Source organism: Ursus americanus, chromosome 4 (genome assembly GCF_024610735.1).
Source record: "Ursus americanus isolate L20-20 chromosome 4, mUrsAme1.1.p, whole genome shotgun sequence".
In the NCBI taxonomy this organism is placed as follows: domain Eukaryota; kingdom Metazoa; phylum Chordata; class Mammalia; order Carnivora; family Ursidae; genus Ursus; species Ursus americanus.
Window position 1 is genome coordinate 34,961,388 of NC_142130.1, and position 19,983 is coordinate 34,981,370.

The 19,983-nt window shown below is 53.9% G+C and overlaps 1 protein-coding gene across 1 annotated transcript in view; it reads right to left on the reverse strand.

Moving 5' to 3' along the window:
- The window catches only part of PDIA5 (protein disulfide isomerase family A member 5), a 91,771-nt gene that overhangs the window by 57,215 nt on the left and 14,573 nt on the right, over positions 1-19,983 (reverse strand). The window contains exons 2-5 of the mRNA XM_045812514.2: positions 14,000-14,126; positions 10,962-11,049; positions 1,090-1,173; positions 785-830 (exon numbers count right to left, since the gene is read on the reverse strand). Of these exons, the coding sequence (XP_045668470.2) occupies positions 785-830; positions 1,090-1,173; positions 10,962-11,049; positions 14,000-14,126 (345 nt within the window). The remainder of the gene's footprint in view (positions 1-784; positions 831-1,089; positions 1,174-10,961; positions 11,050-13,999; positions 14,127-19,983) is intronic.

Sequence of the window (19,983 nt, forward strand, 5' to 3'; positions counted from 1 at the left end):
GGACACGGAGAGAGACAGAGAGAGGAGCGTGGGGTCCAAGCCCGTCACCGAAGCAGGGGAGTTGGAAAAACTAAGTTTTGCCTACGCTGGGAAGAGGAGGAATACATGGCCCTGGCTAGGGCAGGGGATGCTGCCTGGACCAGCCACAGGAGGAGAGTGGTTTGACGAGAGAACGGGTACGCTGGAGGAGGAGAATCCCAGGGCAAGGGCAGGACTCGGGGCGGGGGCAGCTGCTGTGTGAGAACGGCACCTGCGGGCCCCAGGCCCTCCACACCTATTTTCATTGATGCTTCTCTCCCTGTACTTCTAAATTGGATCTGTAGCAGGGAGAACTCATGACACCAGCATGTCATGTGAAAAAAGCTGCATCTGCCGACAGGTGCCTACCTGCCCGTGTCCCGCCCCCGTGCCAGCCTGGGCACAGCAAGCCCCCCAGGCTTTGGAGAGCCGGCATGGACACTACCGCGGACATGAGGGAGGGCTTCATGCCACAGCAAAGGGACACCCAGGCCTCTGAAGGGGAGACACGTGCAGTCACATGCCTCCCCGGATGACTGCTGATAGATTCACACACTTATCTACGAGGCCAGTCATCCCCACTGTGTTAACAGTTACAAACTTCTCCAGATATTCTGCTGACATGTGCTCTAGAGATAAGAATCCCTCAGGTCATTTGGAAGAGCTATCTGTGCAATCTGCCCTTCCTTCTCTCAGAGAGAACCTGCCAGGCTCTTGGCATCCGTTCAGACTCTACCTCTGCTGAGAATGAGGGAGGTAAATTTACCTTAAATGTCACAGCTCGGTTATATTCAGTATGAAATGCACCATCCCTGTCAAATGAGGAGAAAAAGGTGTTAACTTTAAGAATGGTTGTGACGATACCTACCTTTGGTTTCCTGTGGCATCTTAATAACATTCAGCTATTGAACACAGTTCAAGATTAAAAAAAAGAAGAAGAACTGTAAACACAGGGAAAAAAGATCATTCTGAAATAAAAATTAACCTAACTAAAAACCACCATTCCCTGAGAATACCAATGAAAGCTTTCAGCACATTACTTGGAAATTGGAAATGCCCACATGTACTTACTGGTAATGGAATAATTCAACCTTTTTGTCCTTTGGGCTCAGGTCAACTTTCATCTTCTTGCACAATTTTCTACTCTCGGCATCACTGAAAGACACAGATGTCGGGAACCATTTGTTACCGGAGGTCCTCACAAAGGTGTTGACAGACTGAAATCTGCTGGGGGCCTATGAAAAGCCGGGTACCTTGGAATTCTCCATAGCAGGTAAGAGCCTGACTGCAGACACGCATTCAGAGAACCGGAGGAAGGAGGGTAGCCAACAGGAGATGGGCTGATCGAGAGAGACAGAGACAAGCAGACAAGGAGGACGTATCACTCCTCGCAGAGGGCAACACGGACCGCTCTGGACAAGCAAGTGTCCGGAAGCACAGTGGATGGAGAGTCCCTTCTAAGAAGGAAAACAAACTGCAGTATAGATCCATGGCTCCCCATCTTGACTACTCATCAGAAGCATCTGGGGGGATTCACTCGGCCCTTCCCAGATCATTACTTCAGACTCTCTGCCTCACGCCCAAGCCAGTTTTTGGTTTTAAAGCTTGAATGTGGGCCATATGCCACCTGCTAGACAGCATCTGACCAGGGTAAGCGGAAGACGTTCTACAATGCTGACGGAATTATGAAATCAGAACGGGTATTGACAGAAGCCACAGGGAGAAAAGAGAGAGCTTCCGTGAAGCAAGGCATCCACAGTATGTACAGTCTTACAATTCTCCCAATAAGAAGCGTCAGTCCAGTGCCATTGACGGCTCACAAAGTGCTTGTGTCTGATCTCATCTAACTTGGTTTCCTTCCTGTTAGATCAATGGATCCTGGACCAGCAGCATCAGCACCACCTAGGAACCTGCTAGAAGTACACATTCTCAGCCCCATCCCAAACCTACTGAATCGCAACTCTGTGGGGACTTGAGCAACTGTGTTTTAAGGAGCCTTCCAGGCGACTCTGAAGTAGGCCCCTGGCCTGTTCGGGCTCTTCCTCCTCTCCCCAACCTCTCCAAGGTTTGGCTTCCCCTGTAGCCTCCACCAGCCGCTCAGCGACCTCACCTGTCTCGCGGCTTTCCCCATAACCTCACCACACTCAGCCCAGTCTGCCCAATGGCCAGCCAGAGGCAGCCAGCTACCCCATGCTCACAGGGCCGTCGCCCCAGATCTGCATGGGCTCAGTGACGGTATCTCAGCCACCAGTCCCCACTGGTCCCCTCTGATGACACCGCATGAGAAACTTTGTTCTGCCAGGAATGACAGCCACTTGAGGGAAGTCCCTTCATCTCCCACCCGTTCACATACCTCACCACCTCCTACAGTCACAGGCTCCACACAGCTGTGCACCAGCCCCAGTACAGACAAATTAAACCGTTCAGCTCAATTCTAAAGGCAACACTCATGAATGGACAAGCAAAACTGTGGCACCTCATTTTAAGTGTAAATAAGCACTTTGCAATTCAAGAAGCCTGTGTTACTGGAGGGATGGGTGTGGATCAGAGAGGAGGCCACCCTCCTGCCCCCACCTCAACCCAGGCCCAGGCTTCTCCCACCCTATTTAGTCCTCCCGGGGCAGCCATCACGGCAGCCACCACAGCTTCCAGCCCCGCGCCTGGCGAACGGCGGGGACTCCAAATACAATGCATGATGAACTCCAAAAGGAAAGGCTAAGCACATGGCAATGGTTGCCCCCCAAGGAGGCAAGGGCACTTGGAGAGAAAGGGTCTGCAGGGGAAGGAAGGAAACCCAGATGGGCCATTTCATCTCCAGATAAGAGGATGCAGCAAAGGGGCGCCTGGGTGGCACAGCGGTTAAGCGTCTGCCTTCGGCTCAGGGCGTGATCCCGGCGTTATGGGATCGAGCCCCACATCAGGCTCCTCCGCTATGAGCCTGCTGCTTCCTCTCCCACTCCCCCTGCTTGTGTTCCCTCTCTCGCTGGCTGTCCCTCTCTCTGTCGAATAAATAAAATCTTTAAAAAAAAAAAAAAAAAAAAGAGGATGCAGCAAAAGCCCCTGAGAAGGGCAGCCCACGGAATCCGGGTGCTGGAAACCATCACCTAAAGCCCTGTGGGGATGCTATACACGCCTCCGCTGACAAGAGCTATTACAGCCTGGGCCTGCCCTGCCTACAGGGGCTCCATGGTGAAGCCTGGCTGACAGGTTTGCAAACGACTGCATCTAAGGTGCCCTTTCCCTGCCTGAGCTCATTCCCCACTCAGGGTGTTTACAACCGTTCACTTGGCACTTGCCTTGTCCAGCTTTGTTCTACGGCACTCAACTGTTCCTGGGTGCCCACCTGCCATTCACCCAACTGCAGGAAGAACAGCAGCTGGGGCAGGAAGCGATCTCCAGAAGCTCAGGCTTCCCTCAGCCCCATCCTGGCATCCAGCAGGGGCACCCAACTAGCCTGCTTACAAAGCCCCACCTGAGGGGGCCGCTCAGACTTCACAAGGCAGCCAACCAGGGGACACCCACCACCCCATGCTGGCTCTCTTCCAGCAAGCCTGGCTGGCAGCCTCTTCCTGTGACTTTCACAAAGCAGAGAGAGGAGGGACAGGGCTCAGAATCACTCCAACCCCAATCCCTGCCTTGGTCTGCCAGGACCTGCTCCAAGGAAAAGTCTCGCTGCTGCAGCCATGGGTGCTGGGTGAGCTCAGAACAGGCATAGGGGCGAACGCTCCAATGCGACCAGCTGGGCTGAGTAGAGCTGCGAGGGCACAGAGGCTCCCCCGCCTATTCCTCAGCATGGCCCCCCAGCTGCCGGTCTGGCTCAGCCTGCAGCCCCCACTTCAGTTAAGCGAGTCATAGCTGTCATAGCTGTCTCTGCCACAGGATTCCCTGTTGCAGACTCGGTGCAACCCGCTTCCCTCCTTGGGTTATGACACTCTCCAAGGATTTCCTCCTCTCCCTGCTCCCTACACTCACGCACCCGTGCACATGAATGCGAATGCATATATGCTCAGAGGGGTCTGTGGGGAGGCGGCTTCCTGGCCTATCTGAGCGCCTCTGGCCCAGACCCCAGGGCCTCGGCCGAGCACCTTCTGCAGTCCCACACGCCCTTCCCCGCGGTCTTTCTGTCCAAAGTGGTGCGGCTCCACATTGGACTGTGTCCACTGTCATTCCCATTGGAAACGTCTGCTCCGGGAAGGCGAGGCTTTTGTTTGGCTCACAGCTGATTCTGTAGCTGGCACAGAGCAGGACTCCACACAGCCCGAGTGACTGAGGGAGTGAACGACGGTGTCTTGTTGCTCCTGGGGTAAGGCTCTACACTTCTGGCTCTCTGGACTCTGTCTTCTGAGCTCCAGGAGTCCTGCCAGGACAATTCCTTATAGTGCTTTCTCCGACTGGCTCCCCTTCCTCCTGTTTCTCAGAGTACGTGTGTGCGCGCGCGTGTGTGTGTGTGTGTGCACGCACGTGCACGTGCTAATCGTTCAGTACAGACAATAAAAGTCTTAAAGAGTTCAAGAAGGGAAGAGAGATTACCCAAGCTCGGGACCTTAAAAGGATCTGGGCTGATAGATTAAGCACAATTAATTGATTTATTGGCTACCTCCCTCTCTGCCTCCGTTCCCCAGCCAGTGAGTGAGGCTCTGGGGGAAAAAGGCAGGGAGACAAAGGCAGCAATCAGGGAAATGAGAGGCGTTGCTGGGATGCAGAGGGAGGGAGAAAACCACCACGGGTCAGAGAGTGGACTGCCATGTAAAGGCCCTCACCTGCCACTCCCAACTGTCCTGCAAGAACAGACTGTGCAGCCGGACCGTCTGCTAGGGAGGCTGGAGCCCTGCCTCCCTCCGCTGTTTACTCACCCAGACCTGCTACATCCTGTCCCGCCCCACCCCCCTTGGCCCTCCTCTACGCAGAATGTGGGGGAAAGATTCCAGAGACCTGTACACACTTCCCTCCCCACCCGCAGGCCAGAGGGACAAAGACACAGACACGTGCATTTGTAGGTGTTACAGGCTGGCCGGCTAGCAGCACGGCGTGGCCGCTGCGGCGTGTGCTGCTGTGTTTACTGGATCTTCATGTGCGGTCACCGGGGCCCAAGAGGCTGGCCACTCCCGCTCCAGGGAATCAGACCCAGGGATGAAAGGTGGGGGGTGAGAGCAGGAAGGAAAAGAAGAAACAAGGTGCTGGAGGCTCAGGGAGGGGAGCCGTGCTTTTCCCAAATCACAGCCTATGGAACCACACCCTCCCTGGAGGACAGCCCAGCTGCCAGCTGGAGGGACTGACGACTTCTAGAGCTGGCTCTACCATCAGCCAGCCTGTGACTGCTGGTGGGGCCCATGGTTTCCCGAGCTGCAAAATGTAGGAGCTGTCCAAACGAGGTGAATGGAGCTGTCAATTCCTCTAGAGGGACCAGTTCCACTAAAACATAAAGCGGGCTGCCTATATCCTGATGGGAATCAGGAGCCAGGCCCCTGGACAGAAGATGGAGACTAGGACTCAGGCATCTCCCTCCAGCCCCCCAACTGGGTCCTCACTCAGTGAGTCGGCACCCTGAGCACCACACAAGCCGGGGGCAGCCTCCTGCAGCTGGGCAGGACGCGGAGCACACCATCCCAGGCACGGTGTGCCCCCGGCTACCCCGGACTTTCCAGGATCTGCTGCCGCATCAAAGCAGCAGTAAATCTGTTTCTCCCATCTGCCGGGCCTAACACAGTGGGATTCTGAGCAGGCGGACCTGTGACCCCTGAGGGCGGGCAGGTCAGGAAATGGAGGAAAGGCCTCACTCCTGAGACATGAAGAAAATGGAAGAGGACTAGAAGCGAGCAAGAAAGTGCTGTCAGAGTGACTGCTGGGTGTCACATACCCAGGACAACTGAAAGAATGCAGCTGGAGGGCCTGAGGCAGGAGACAGAACAGCCTGGAACAGCTGGGTCTTAAACCTGGACCAGCCTTGGTGGTCACACAGCACCCTCTGATGAGGGACTTGGGACAACAGGGATCCTCCCAAGTTCGGCTGTTCTGTATGGTACCTGCCTCCAGAAGGCACAGGATGAAGGAAGACGTACGCAGCACAGCTCACGAAAGGGACAGGAATAGGAGAGGGGGGCGTGCCTCTCTGGATTCCAGGCCGTGCTCCTCAGCAGGCGCACGGCACCCCCACGAGCACGGGGCAGTGTGCCGGGAGGCATCTGAAGCCACAACGTAAACACGGCACTTCTTCTGGGAGTCCACTTTATCCCCTGGTAAATAACGTTAAACATGCTGACATATGAAGAAGCAAATGCTAAATTCAAAGAATTTTTAGAAGAAAACATAAGACTTCAAAATACGTGATGCCTGCCCTGGGAGGCCCCACGTCTTGGATCTGGGAAGTCAGCACTGCTCCGGGGGAACCAAAGCAGATGGGAGAAAGAGAGCAGGGAAGAAGGAAAGTGTGGCTAGCTAATGACCTCAAACCCTCAGGAAAAGCAAGCAGTGAGCTCCCGATCTGCAGTCTCGGCCCAGTGAGAATCGGCCCCGGGAATTAGCATACCAGGCACAGCTCCCGCCTGCTGGCTCCCACTCAGCCGCCCCCACAGCAGCACTCCGCACCAAGGCCGAGCCCGATGCCAGGCTGCAGGGCACGAGGGGAATACCAACTCCCTCACACACAACCCACTTAACAGCCGGACAACCACCACCAGCCAACCCGAGCGTGGCTGCTGAGGTCTGAGCCAGGAGGTGGAGTGAGGGGAAGGGAGCGCTGACAAATCCCTGGACAGAAGCCAGACACCCTACAGACACCTCACAGCAACAAGCTACAGGGCCTGGGACCTGGGAGAAAACCAACACAGAGCGGTGCGTGTGCCTGCAGCCACACATGAGAAGGGAGGGAAGGAAAAGCCAGAAAATCAAGAAAAAGGGGAAAAGGAATACCCAGATAGAGAAGAGGACAAAGACCAAAAAAACCGGGGGAGGCAGGGACCCAGGGATGGGGAAGAGGCGACAAACTAGTAAGGAAGCGGGAACAAAGCAGGAGACGCCAGCAGCTCCGAGGGAAGGATAGGAGAGACATACAGAGCAGACACCCAGAATGGGAGGGAGACACAGAGAAAGACCCCACCCAAAACAGACTACCACAAACTTACATGCATCCACACTGCACACCAAACCTCGCAGCTTCCAGGATTTTCTGAACCAGGCTCTTCAGGGATGAGCGCCAACTGGAAGACTGAACTCCACAAGCTGACGCTGAAGCCCAGAGAGGGGCAGCAACTTGCCAAAGGTCCACCAGCTATCAGCTGTCCGTCGGACTCAAAGCCTGGCCCCGTGACCTCCAGTCCTACAAGTACCACTACACTGCAAACTTAAGGGTCAGAGCATAACAGCCCGTGCACTGGCACTGACTCTCATGCTCAGAACTGTCTCCAGAGGCATCCTGTCGACACCCACGGGATCCTCCCCCAAGAAAGAGCCATTGAAGAACGCATGCACCATTTCTTCCCCTCGGCTTCTCTGGGAATGCCCTGAACAATCCTGCCCAGGTGAAAAGTAACAGTAAAAATGGGATCTCACATTTAAATTATATTCTAGAAAGAAGCCATTTACTGGCTCCTCACTACGGACCTGGACAGGCAGCAGAATATGTACTATTGTCCCATTTACAGATGAGGAAACCGATCTGTCCAAGGTCATAGGGCTCGTTAGGAGCAGACCTGGCCCTTCAACCCAGGCCTCTGCCATTATTCCGCACACCTTCAAAGACACTTCACGCCACAGCACCATCTTCTCTTGCCCTAGAATGCCCCGTTCCCTCCACCTGCCCTTTAAGGGAGAAAAGCAGAGTGGGCTCTTCACTCGAGACCTTCCTGTCACCCCCTTCCCAAGCCCTGGCATGCTTATTCTAGCCTCCAACCCTTTGCTGACATGGCAGGAAGCACAGCTGGAAAGGATGAGAGATGGGGAACCTCAGGAGGGCCCGTGTGAGGGGAGGTGCACTCTGGCTGACCACCTGCTATTTAATAGTTGCTAGGATAAAAAGTGAGCAGATGCTGGCTCCGTTCCACCTGCTCACTCCACTGCAAACAGCAAGAGAAAGTGTTCCCGAGAGCACTTCTGCCCATCCCCAGAGCATCTCATTCAGACTCATAAACACAGACTGAACACATTTAGGACACAGTGAGAGCTGTCATCACCAGGCCCTGGGGTTAACGTGGTGGGTTCCCCTAATGGTTTACAGGGCACGTTCAGAAGTCGAGGGCAGGAGTGGCCACGCAGGAGGGCAGAACCAGCTCACGCCCTTGTAGCTCCCTGTGTAATGGCTGTCCATGAGAACTGCCATCCCCAGTGGCCTGCATAGACTAGAACCCCAAGTTCTGTCCCTTGGGCTGCTCTGGGAAGATCTCACTGCACCCTGCCTCTGACTTCAAACTTGGACCCAGATACTCCTGCTTCCAACACAACCCATTACAGCTCCATAGTCCGTATTTTAAAAGCCATGTAACATTTCAGTCTATACTTCCTCTTAGAGGGATGAACTGAGTGGCAACTACATGGAATGGTCTGTCCTTTTGTCCTAAGGTTACCTCTTTAAGTTCTAAGGTGCCCCCCTAGATTTTCATCTTAGCACATCAAAAGTCACAGGATTATTTCTCCCACTGGCACTTTTATTGACTCCAGACATCATGTCTCCAAACAAGCCCTGGATTCTAACGTTCTAGCCCTGGCCCCCTCTAGTCCTGCCCCTACAGGGAGCAGAGCAGGACTGCTGCCCCCAAGCCCAGCAGCAGAGGGCCCCAGGCAGTGCTCGGGGCCCACACCACAGGCAGGAAAGTGCCTGCAGGGAAAGCCAGGGCACTTTAAAGACCTGGTACTCAAAGGTCTTTGCCCCAAACTGTAACTCTACTTTCACTGTGCAGCTTTTCTCAACCTTTCCAGGCAGAATAAAGGGACACCCCTCACACCCATGGCCTCCACTGACTGCATTTCTCACATGATTGTGAGCACCGGGTTCGGGGTCTGCTTCCTCCTTGCACGCTGAGCTCCTGAGGACGCTATTATCCATCTGTGTACCTCAAGGGATACAGTAAGTGCTTAGGAACGTGCAGGTGAAGGCAGCGACTACATCTAAGCTCTCCTTCGCATTTCTGCCGCCTGCAACCCTAAGAACTGTGATAGACAGGCTCTACCAGCGTGGCAGGACCTGTGTCATCTCCAGATATGGAGATTCCAAAGTGCCCTGTCCCCTCGAAGAGGCTCTGTGGCTTTGCCAGTCACACAGTGCACTCCAGGGAAAACGTGGGAGACTGAGACATACCTAGGAGACAAGAACACTTTTAGATCAGCTATGAACTAGAAGTAACCAATGGCCAAGATCTCACCAACTATCTGGTGAGCAGTTTCTCCATTAAACTGGTGTTTGAGTAAATCAGGAGGCGTGAGGCCAGAGACAGGAGCGCGCACGCACACCCCTACAGCAAACACCACTCAGCTAAGACTTCTTCTCCTGGTCTCATGCACCGCTTTGTCAAAATATACATCTCCCTTCAATTCTCTCCGATCACGGGCAGGACGAACTCGAGGCCGTCAACTTATAAATCAGGTGTCCCAGAAGTTCATCCACAAAACGGCCGTTCAGAGCTCCGGCTGAAGGGGAAGCCTGCACTGGAGCAGAGCCGGCGAAGCTCAGGTAACCCGCGGGCTAGTAGCCGGGCTGCGGCTCGGGCAAGCGCAGCTACAGGAAAGGTTAGGAAGCCCTTTGTAGGCCATCCACGAAAAGAACTGCCTCTTTTCCCAGCACAGCCCCACCTCTTCCCTGTACTAGCAACAGTGCAATATTCTCCTTTCCCCTCCTCATCCCAAGCCCATACCCATGACAGACCCCAAGTCCAAGTCCAGACACAGTGACTCTGGAAGCACTTCCTGTCCTCGGTCAGAAGCGGATGTAAATGCTGGTATCCGCCAAGTACAACATAGGGCCTTGCATACAGTAGGTGCTCAAACATACAAAGGACGAACCTGCTCTTAGTTACATTTTTCCTACATTCACTCACTCTCTATGTGCCTTTTCTGTACTTAGGCCAGTGTATACCGAAGTGGGAGCCGATTGTATAACGAGGGGGTATGCGTATGTGCCCACACGCACGCCGTACGGAGAGATGCGGAAATTATGCCTAATGACTGGAAGGAAAGGCAAGCTGAGCACACCCGGGACTCAAACTCCCACACTCGGAAGAATCAGAGGAATTCCATCAAGAAACCCCTTCCCCACCCTAAGAAGTAGCCCCCCTTCCTACAGACACCTGCCTGGGGGCTGGTGTTTGATCCTGCCGCCTTAACACTGGGTGGAGGGAGGTCGGGAAGGAGGAGGAGGAGGTGGAGGAGGGGTAGGCAGTGCTGGCACTGGGACAGGTGGGGGTGGGCAGGGAGACACAGGTCAGAAGAGAGCGCTGGAAGGACAAAGCCACCTGTCCAGGGCTGAGCTAATGGAGCCACCTCAGAAGGCGAGGCAGCAGTCCCTCGACCAGCTGATTCCACCACTTTCGCGCTGTGGGCTATTAATGACCTGGGCTGGGGGTAAAGCCCATGGTTCTTGCTGCAGACCCCTCCCCCAAGCAAGCCCACCGGGTGACCCTGAAAATAACCTTGCCTCTCGGGGCATCGAGGCCCCCTTTCCAACCCACTGGGAAGAAATAAATCATGTGACACATGACAACAGAGTAAAAAGGAAAAGCACTATGGAAAAAGAGAAGAGTGGTGGGGCTGGAAAGAACAGGTGGGAAGCCACAACCGCCCCTTCTCTAGTCCATGGGTGACCCTGCGGTAAGGGGAGAGAGGCTTTCCTACCGCAATCTCGCCATCACGTCCTCTCTCTCGGAGCGTTCATCAGGGACAATTCCCTACCCCACCCTCCGAATGCCCCAAGGAGGCCCTGCCCTCCAGCCCCCGCACCCCATGTCCCCAGGACATACCCACAGTCGACCCAGCAGATGGTGCCTTGTCCTTTCACGGCCTGGGCCACAGTGGATAATAACTTGACATGACTTTCAGCTGCAGCCTCTGTAAAAAAATAAAAAATTAAACATCTGTGCCTGAGCACCCTAGGACCAATCCTGCCATCTTCCCTCAGGGGCAAGGAAGGATGGAGACCCGTCCCAGACGGGAAGTCCAGGGCACCAGTTACAACACTGACCCGGGGATCAATAGTTTGGTGAGAATTCTTCTCAGAAACCCCTGCTCCCGCCAGCCTCTGGAGCCCTCCTCACAGACACAGAGCCCCAACTCACCCCTCCTTTACGCCACACCTCACGCCCCACTCTTCCAAGAATCTCTAAGCCAGATGCTCAACTCTCAGTAGAATCTCTGACTCATTACTTTTCTGGGACAAACTGTGAAAATCCTGTAACCAAACGATTACAATTCTATAACTAACGTAGGGAACAAGTTTGCCAATTCCACACTCCTGTCCTGGAGCCCAAGCTGGGAGCTGCCAAGAGCAGGGGCCAGACCCTTCCTTTACTTGTGTATCACATCCTCATCTCAGCAGGGCCTCAGTACAACCTGGTGCTTAAATGAGGTTTGTATGTGACACTAGTCTCCGATGGACCAATGCCAAGTGGACCCAGGTCACATTTCACAGCGCATTTCCCCAGCAGCAACAGAAGGGCCAGCCCTGGCAGTACCTGGAGGGTCATCTGCAAAAACGCGCATTATGCCTTGGGGGAGGGTGGAGCGAGCATGAGAAAGGAAGTTTTTCAAAGGTCCAGGCGTCTGGGCAAAGCGCCGGAAACTACCGTGGAAGGGCAGGTGCTTGGGGACGGAGCCTCGCGGCCAGGGTTCCAACACTGCCAGTTTGCAACGGTCGCTGCAGAAGGGCTGTGGCCGGTGCGCCACCGTTCCCCGTCACACCTGGGAGCTCCCTTGAAGGGCGCAGCATGCAGACACTGGGAGGGAGAGCAAGTCTGCTGCCTCCCCCACCAAAAACCGTAAGGTACATTCCAAAGCCGAGCAGAAATGATGTCTGAATTATTTGCCCGCACGGATCTCCTTTTCTAGCATGGATAATGGTAGCTGTTTGTGAATACAAAGCATGCTGAGCCTTTCATGGAAGTGAACAAAAAGCATCTTTCTAGAGAGCTGCACGGAGCCACCCGAAGGAGGCACTCCTGGGAACCCCCACAAGCCCAACTGGAGGAGGGGGCACAGCAGAGGGGGGAAAAGCCATCGCTCCATCACGAGTCGGGGCTCAGACGGGGCTCGCTAGGGTGGGGCAGGGGGCAGAAGCTGAAGTCGAGCTATATGAAGCATCCCACTCTGAACCCCGCCTTTCAGCAGGGGAAAGGGAGGCCCTGCTTGGGGGGATGGGAGTGCAGAAAGTCCAATTACCTCTCTGCTCCAAAAGCCCAGTGAGGGTCACAGGTCTGGCAGCAGGTCTGGGCAAGGGGGCAGGAAGGTAAAATCATCACCTCGGTCCTGCTGCCTGACAGTCCAAGGCAGAGAGGAGCCCGGGAAGCACTGGAAACCCCACTGCCGATGAGCCAGCCAGCGGCTGGGGGAGCGCAGATGAGAAAGTAAGAGTGGTCCAGGCCCTGCGTCCGGCCCCACAACTACCATAATCATTTCCTGATCTCAGAGCCTTCCATCATTGCAGGATTCATACATTTTTCCCTACCCTCCAGCAGAGGAATCAAGGTGGGGGCAGCACAGAAGGCCAACTCTACCATCTACCAGCTGGTAGACCTCAGACGAGTCAGCCAGTCTCCCTCTGCCTCAGTTTACCCAGAGGTAAACTGGACGCTCTCTGACAACCTGCACTACCTTCCTCACAGCAAAGGAGCAAACAGGAGTGGGTCCCAGGAGTTCCCCGCAGAGACTGTGTAGGATGACGAGCTTCTGTGACAGCACCGACCCAGAGAAGGAATTGAGCGCGTTTCCACACTGGCAACCACCGGCTCCACGAGCAGCCAAGGGGGTGAGCCATGCTTATTCAGGGCCCTGAGCCCCAGGCCTCAGGAGCAACTCTGCTTCTCCCTTGCCTCAATTGCCCCCTACTCCTGACAACAGAGAGCTGCGAGACACATGCCGGGCTCCCAACCACGACCTTAGGAAGCGTGTGCCAAGCCCTCAAAAGGGCAAGAAGTAGCAAATGCCAGGGTGCTCAGAGGAGGCAGGCTTCTGGAGAGACACACGTCCAAAACATCCATCCCCCCGTGCCCATGAGCGTTGAGGATGAGCTGCCAGGGAGAACTGTGCCCGGAACCAGCCCCGCCACTGGCTGTTGCTCCTCCAGGGCACAGAAAACTTGGCATCCTTAGGAGCAGCGAAAACACTTAACTCTGCTGGAACGACATCAACAGTCAGATGTTCAAAGTCACAGCCAAGAGCTGAGCAAACCTCTCTCCATCCACTATGCCCTTGCCAGCCTCAAGGTCAGAAGAGGCAAGCCACGGCTCCTACCCCCACTGAAACTGCTCTGTCCTGCTCTTGGAGCCCACTGCCAACTCAGTCCCGTGTGCTGACCCCACAGTGGGACAGATGGGGACCAGGCAGGGCCGGGGCTGCCAGCCTGGGTGCGTGCTCCCAAGCCTGGGACCGATTCAACTGGCGACAGGCCAGCCCAGTCAGTTCATCAACAGCTCTGGCGAAGCGTGCCCTGTTGTGGCCAGCCCGTGCCTGTCCAGGACACCAGGACATCCATCCCCAGTGACCGCCATCCTCCACCCCCCTTCACACACACCCCTTCCCCCTGACGTCGAGAGGGCTCCAGAGGCTCTTCCGAAGAAAGATGGATTACAGGGAACTAAAACAGCCTCTCGGGGACCCAAAAGAGACAGAATGAACACCCCCTGTGCCTCCGCCTCATTTTCTGGGGGAAGCTGACAAGCCTGATGACCCTCGGGCCCTCCCTGAGTGGTTCTGGTCCTGAGGTCTCTGCGTCCCACCTGTGCCCACCGAACCCAAACCATCCCCTCCCTGATGGGTGACCCCTAAGGCCAGGCTGCACACTCACCAGATTTGGAGTACAGCACCAGCACATTATTCCGGGTCCTGAGAAGTTTTTTCAAGTCCTTGGGGTCAGAAATTTTCTCGATGAGTGAGGAGACCTTTGTGGAGGACAGCTGCACCGGCAGGACCACCTGGGGATCAAGAAGCCAAGGACCATGAGCCCCAGCTTCCTGCCAGGCCCCAGAAAGAATAGGAGCCTGCAGACACGCTGCCTAAACACACTTTACTTCAGAGGGATAAGGGCACACCAACCCTTCTGGGGACAGCGTGTCAACCTTTCCACCTTACCCCCTCTCCAAATCACTAACAACCCCCCCCCAGGACACTGCCCGGCCCATTCCCAGTGTCCAACTCACCACTCCTCTTCCGGCACTTTCATAATGCTGTACGAGCCACACACTACTCAAGCAGGCCTCTCTGGGAAGGCAGTGTCTACACTGCACCCCGAAACCACACACCAGAGCAGCGTGAAAACGCCATCCCACCTAGAAGCACTAATCCTCAGAGAAGTAAGATCACTTCTCATATTTAGGATGGGAAGGGAAGGTTTGCAGCTTTTCCCAATCAGCCAATGATCTCAGGACACCAGCCAACAAGAAATGAGCGATTCTTCCCAGAGAACCCTGAGAACCACCTCGGATACTGGAGGCCCCAAGCACCTCTGCAGGCACGAGGAGGGGTGGGCGGGAAGCAGGTTGGGGAGGAGGTGTGTTCAAAATCTGAATAAGGAACAGTCACACAGCACAGCCCCTCACCCAGCCCACATGCTGGCCAGCAGCCCCTTGCCTAGCTGGCAGAAAACACGGGGCTACTATATGGAGAGACTGAATAAGAAAAGCTCTGCTGGGAGACACCAGGCAGACAGAAGTATGGCCCTGAGAGAAAACAAGGGGATTAAGGGAAAGTCTACAAACTGAACCTTGAGATCACCCATCCCCCTTTGCCCCCACACCCCAACATCTCCCTTCCCTTTTCCAGAATGCTGCCAGTCTTACTCCCCCAAGCAGGAGATTGGTGAATTTTTCTCTGTGGAAACTGAGAAGCACAAGAAAAACAGCCTGAAGATGGTGACTTGGAGATTCTCCAATGAGACAACTGAGTTCCCACTGAAATGCCCGCTGGGAGGCCCCCTCAGTAAACAAGTGCCCCCCACCTCTTCCTCACACTCACAGTCTCCAATGCATGTGCCAGTGCCCCGCGATGCAATACAGATAACCCGAGTTCCCGGATATTTGAGGAAAGCCCAAATACAAAACACAGGGATGAGAACAAATCTAAAAGAAGAGGATACTTGGCAGAAAAGAAAAAGATCAGAAAACAGCAAAACTTTGATTATTATTCTCAGAGAAATGAAATGTGGCATTCATAAAAGAATAGAATGCGGGGTACCTGGGTGGCTCAGTCGGTTAAGCGTCTGCCTTCGGCTCAGGTCATGATCTCAGGGTCCTGGGATCGAGCCCCACATCGGGCTCCCTGCTCAGTGGGGAGCCTGCTTCTCCCTCTCCCTCTGCCGCTGCCCCTGCTTGTGCTCTCGCCTGTGCTCTCCCTCTCTCAAATAAAAAAATTTTTTTTAAAAAAGAACGGAATGCTGTGAGAAAGAAATAGTCAAAGAGGATCAGGAAAAACTCTTGGAAAGTAAAACTCTCACAGAACTAAACAATTTCAATAGAGTTGAAAGTAAAATTTTAAAAAACTCCTAGAAAATAAAACATAAAATCAAGCAATAAAAAAAAGAAGAAGGTAAGAAAAATAAGAAAATGGATCCATTAAGTGCAAGAGCCAAATTAAAGTAACTCCAGAAAAAGAAGTCAACAGAGTAAAAGAAACTATCAAAAAAACAAAACACAAAAAACTCGAAGAAAATACCCCAGAATTAAAGAATGTAAGTCTCCAGTTGAGAAGGTCCCACACAATGAATAAAAAAAGACTCTCACCAAAGTACATCGCTGAAAACTTTCAGAACACTGCTGACAAAGAGGAGATTCTGAAAGTTTCAAAGAAAAAAACCCACCACATACAAAAAGACCAGGAGTCAAAACTGGCCTAAGCCTGCTTGTCAGCACACGAGAAGACAATGAAGCACTGCCTTCACGACTCTCATGCAACGTGATCTCCAGCTGGAATTCTATAGCCAGCCAAACTGTCTGTCAATTGTGAGTACAGATGTGAAAAACTTACCACCAATACACCCTTTCTCAGGAAAATACTGGAAGTCATGCTCTACCAAAACAAGTGAGTAAAAAATGAGAAAGACATGGAACCTAGGGAACAAAGGATCCCACAGAGAGAGACAAGGAGGATTAGCATGCCGATGGTGAACAGGAGTCCAGGACACACATCCTGTAGTCCACGGAGCAACCAGCCCATAATGTTATGAGCAAGGACAAAGAGTTATGGATGAATGTGGTCAATAAAAGGAGGCAACCGTAGATTATCTGATATGCTGGGTTGTATCGATCAGTTAAATAATCTGACCAAAGTTACATAGCTAATAAGTAACGGGGCCAGAACCTGAACCCTCGTCTTTCTACCTGACCCGATGCCCTCTCAGTCCGTTGCGTCTTTGCAGCAGAAGTCTTGAGCTGCATCTGAGCTCTACCACTCAGTAGCTAAGATGCCTAGCCAATGTCACTCAGCCTTCCGTGGCTTAGTGCCTTGCATCTGACGTGGAAATAACGATACTTCCCTAGTGGGACTGCTGGGAGGATGAAATGGGGTAATTTATCGAACATGCTTTATAAATCATACAGCACTCCAACGGTATCAGTTACCATAATATGTAATACAATGTTCCATCTCCGCAGAGTAGAAGACAGAAACGTAGCCATATTCTAGTGTTTCTAAATATAATCTGCTATTAGAATTCAAACGTTCATTCTCCCTAGGGTAAAACTATCCAGGAGGAGGAGTTGAGGAAATATGTGTCCCTTAGTCTGCCCTGCCGGAACTGGGTACAATACTTGAGGACCCACTGCCCTTATGTAACCCACCTTGAGAGCTCACCAAAAAGTTCATTCCATCATAGTATTACCTGTTATTCTACTGCTCTCAGGGAGCTAATGGACTTCAGACTAAAAAGTCCAAAGCTCAATGCACATGATTGAAGGAAAAAAAGAAAAGAACCTGTTGGAAAAAACACACCGATGCTGCTCTGTTTTTAAACCTCAGATAATACGGTCAGTCAGGAAAAACAACTGCCCTTGCCCAGTGCCTCGGGACTTTGGCCTGTAGACCAGGCCACCTGAGACTGGCAGGCACCTTCACTTCTGGAACTGGGGAGAAGGAAAGAGGAAAGGAGTGAGGACAGACCCAGTGCCCACCTGCCCGGGCAGCAGAGTGGCATGCTGTTGGGCCAGTGACAACACAACGTCTACAGCAGAAACCTCAAGAGTCAAGTGTCATGGCAACCCACAGCTTCCTTTATGTAAAACCCAGTAAATCCCTCAGACCATCTAACCAACAGCCACCCTCACAGTAAACAAGCACTTTCCAGCCAGCCACCAAAGCCTCTGACCCCACGATCACCCTCACACAGAAGAGATCTTAAGCTCACAGTAAGAAACGCACTGGGCAAGCTGCTTGGACACTATCACCCAGTATGCTAGGGTTTAAACTGGGCACTTCCCGCGGCCAGCCTGGTTTGAAACTCCCTGTGGAGGTGTCTCCTTTCTCCCCTCCCCCATCCCTATCCCACCCCTAGACTGAGAGCTCTGGAGGGCAGGGCTCAACAAAGTGCCTGGCTCCTTGAAAGTCCCCAGGAAATACCTGCTCAGCATCATAAACACGACGAATCACACTGGTTACCACACTCCTGACCTTCACAGAGGTCACCCACTAGGAGCATGTTACAAAGTGAGTCTGCAGCAGCTCTTGGGAGACACGGGAGGGACCACCAAAAGCAGACAGACCACAGCTCAGTGACCATCTGGATTGGAGAGTCGTGGGAGAGCGTGGGTGAAGCCAACCCGGGGGTCTGGAAAGCCAGGCTCAAGAGCCTCATCTGGCCATGACCTTAGACTGGGCGGCCACCAGGGGGGCTGGAGGTGGACGGACCAGCTGGGTGGCTGTGCAAGGGGAAAGAAATGGGTCTATCCAAGAGCCTTGGGGGCAAACAAGAGAACTCAGTGATTATTCCTATGTAAGCAAGGAAGGAAGAGAGAAGAGGCTAGAATGATTCCAAGGGTTCTGGGCTAGGCGTGTGGAAGAACTGAGCAGCAGTGGCAGAAAAGGCTCTGGTCTTGTCAAGGAAGGTGGTAGATAATACGCGCAGGTGTGGACACGTGGACAGTGCAGGCATCCTCCAGGCTGGAGAGTGAGCCTTGAGGCCAGTGAAGACTCCAGGGTCAGCGTTCAGAGGGAGAAGACAAAGGAACACCTCAGCTGAAAGGAGGAAGAAGGACCAGGACGAAGGACAGGAAGGGAAGGTGAGAAGTGCTGCATCAACACAGACCAGGGAGGAGACACACAGAAAAGTGAGGGATGGATCTGCAGGCAAAGGCCATGGCAAAGTCCCCAGGGACATACTGAGCGAACCCTGAGTGTGTGGGGGAGGACGGCCGGAAGCCAGGGTGCCCAGAAGAGAAAGCACACCCAGCCTGGCAGCCGGAGTGACAACAGGAAGCAGCACAGGTGGCCCGGCCAGTCAGGCCAAGGACAGGCAGTCTCCACTGCAGAGGGACGCATGTGGGCACAGGAGAGCAGGACTGGCCTCGAGAGGCAGGATGAAGAGACTTGGAAGCAAGAGAGAAAAAACAGCCGGGATAGCCAGATCCAGGGGAACCGGAAGGCCTGGTGTGCTAAGAGCTAAGATGGCAGGCTTAGCACCACTGAGAGAGGGAAGGATGAAAGGCCCCTGGTGCCTGGCCTCCAACGGACCATCCCCTTAGCTCACAACCACGGGGCAGCCAGGAGGACGGCCCTTTTCTCCCTCCCCTAAGCCTCTCCTTCAGCCACTTAACATTCTCCCTTCTCCTCCACTTCTCTGTTTTAACCTTTGCAGTGTGCATGCTCCTTCCTTCCCTTAAGATGCAGCTCCAGTGAGCCTCGGATCGCCTTGCCAAGCACCTTCCTGCAGACTTCATAAGTCACAACTCACAAACCCTGATGATAACAATAATAACAATGTTAATGATGCACCCTCTGCTTTGTCAAGCCCTCGGGGGGAGAGGGCAGCATTTGAGAAAGTGCTTCAGAAGCCAGCCACCTTCCCAGCCAGCCATGGATCTGTCCCTGGGTATGGCAGGCTCTTTACATTCTAAGTCACTAGAGCTTTGGTGTCAGGGAGAGAAAAAAAATCCCCATCATCCACCATGCAAACTCCTTCTGACCTTTCCCAGTGATTGCTTTCTTTCTGCTCACCAACCTTCGGCTTTAACAGTATTTACATCAGAGCTGAGCTGCCCCCATGGGCTGGGCTGAGGCCCATACACCCCCCGCCCCCTACGCAGGGCAGGCCACTGCCAGGAGGGACAGCTGCCCCTGTTTCTGCTGCCAGGAAATCCAGGCCCCCAACGCTACCCTCAACCTGGTCACAGTGCATCCCCACTCAGAACACCAGGCCCCTCGATCAGAGTAGCAGCCGCCTCCACCCTCCACCCTCCACCCTCCGGCCCATCCCCTCTCAGAGGGCAGGAGCCCTCGCCCCACCTCTACCACAGCTGGAAGCAAGGGGTCCTCTCCTCTTCCAGACATCCCCAGTGCTCTTCTGCCCATATCACGGCCAGCTTGGAAGCCCACCCTCATCTTCCCCCTTTGAGGGATTCCCACCCCTCAGACAGCAAGGAAAGAGCACTGCTTCTGGAGCCAAACAGACCTGGGGTCAAACCCAGGTGCCATCATTTACAGCAACAGGACCTCCGATGTTAGCAGCCCTCTCGGGGTGTCATCTCCCCACCCATAAAGTGGGGAGGATAGTACTGATGCCTCCCCTGTGGGGCTGGCTGAGGATTAAATGAGGGGGAGAGAGTACACAGAGAACCTAACATAATG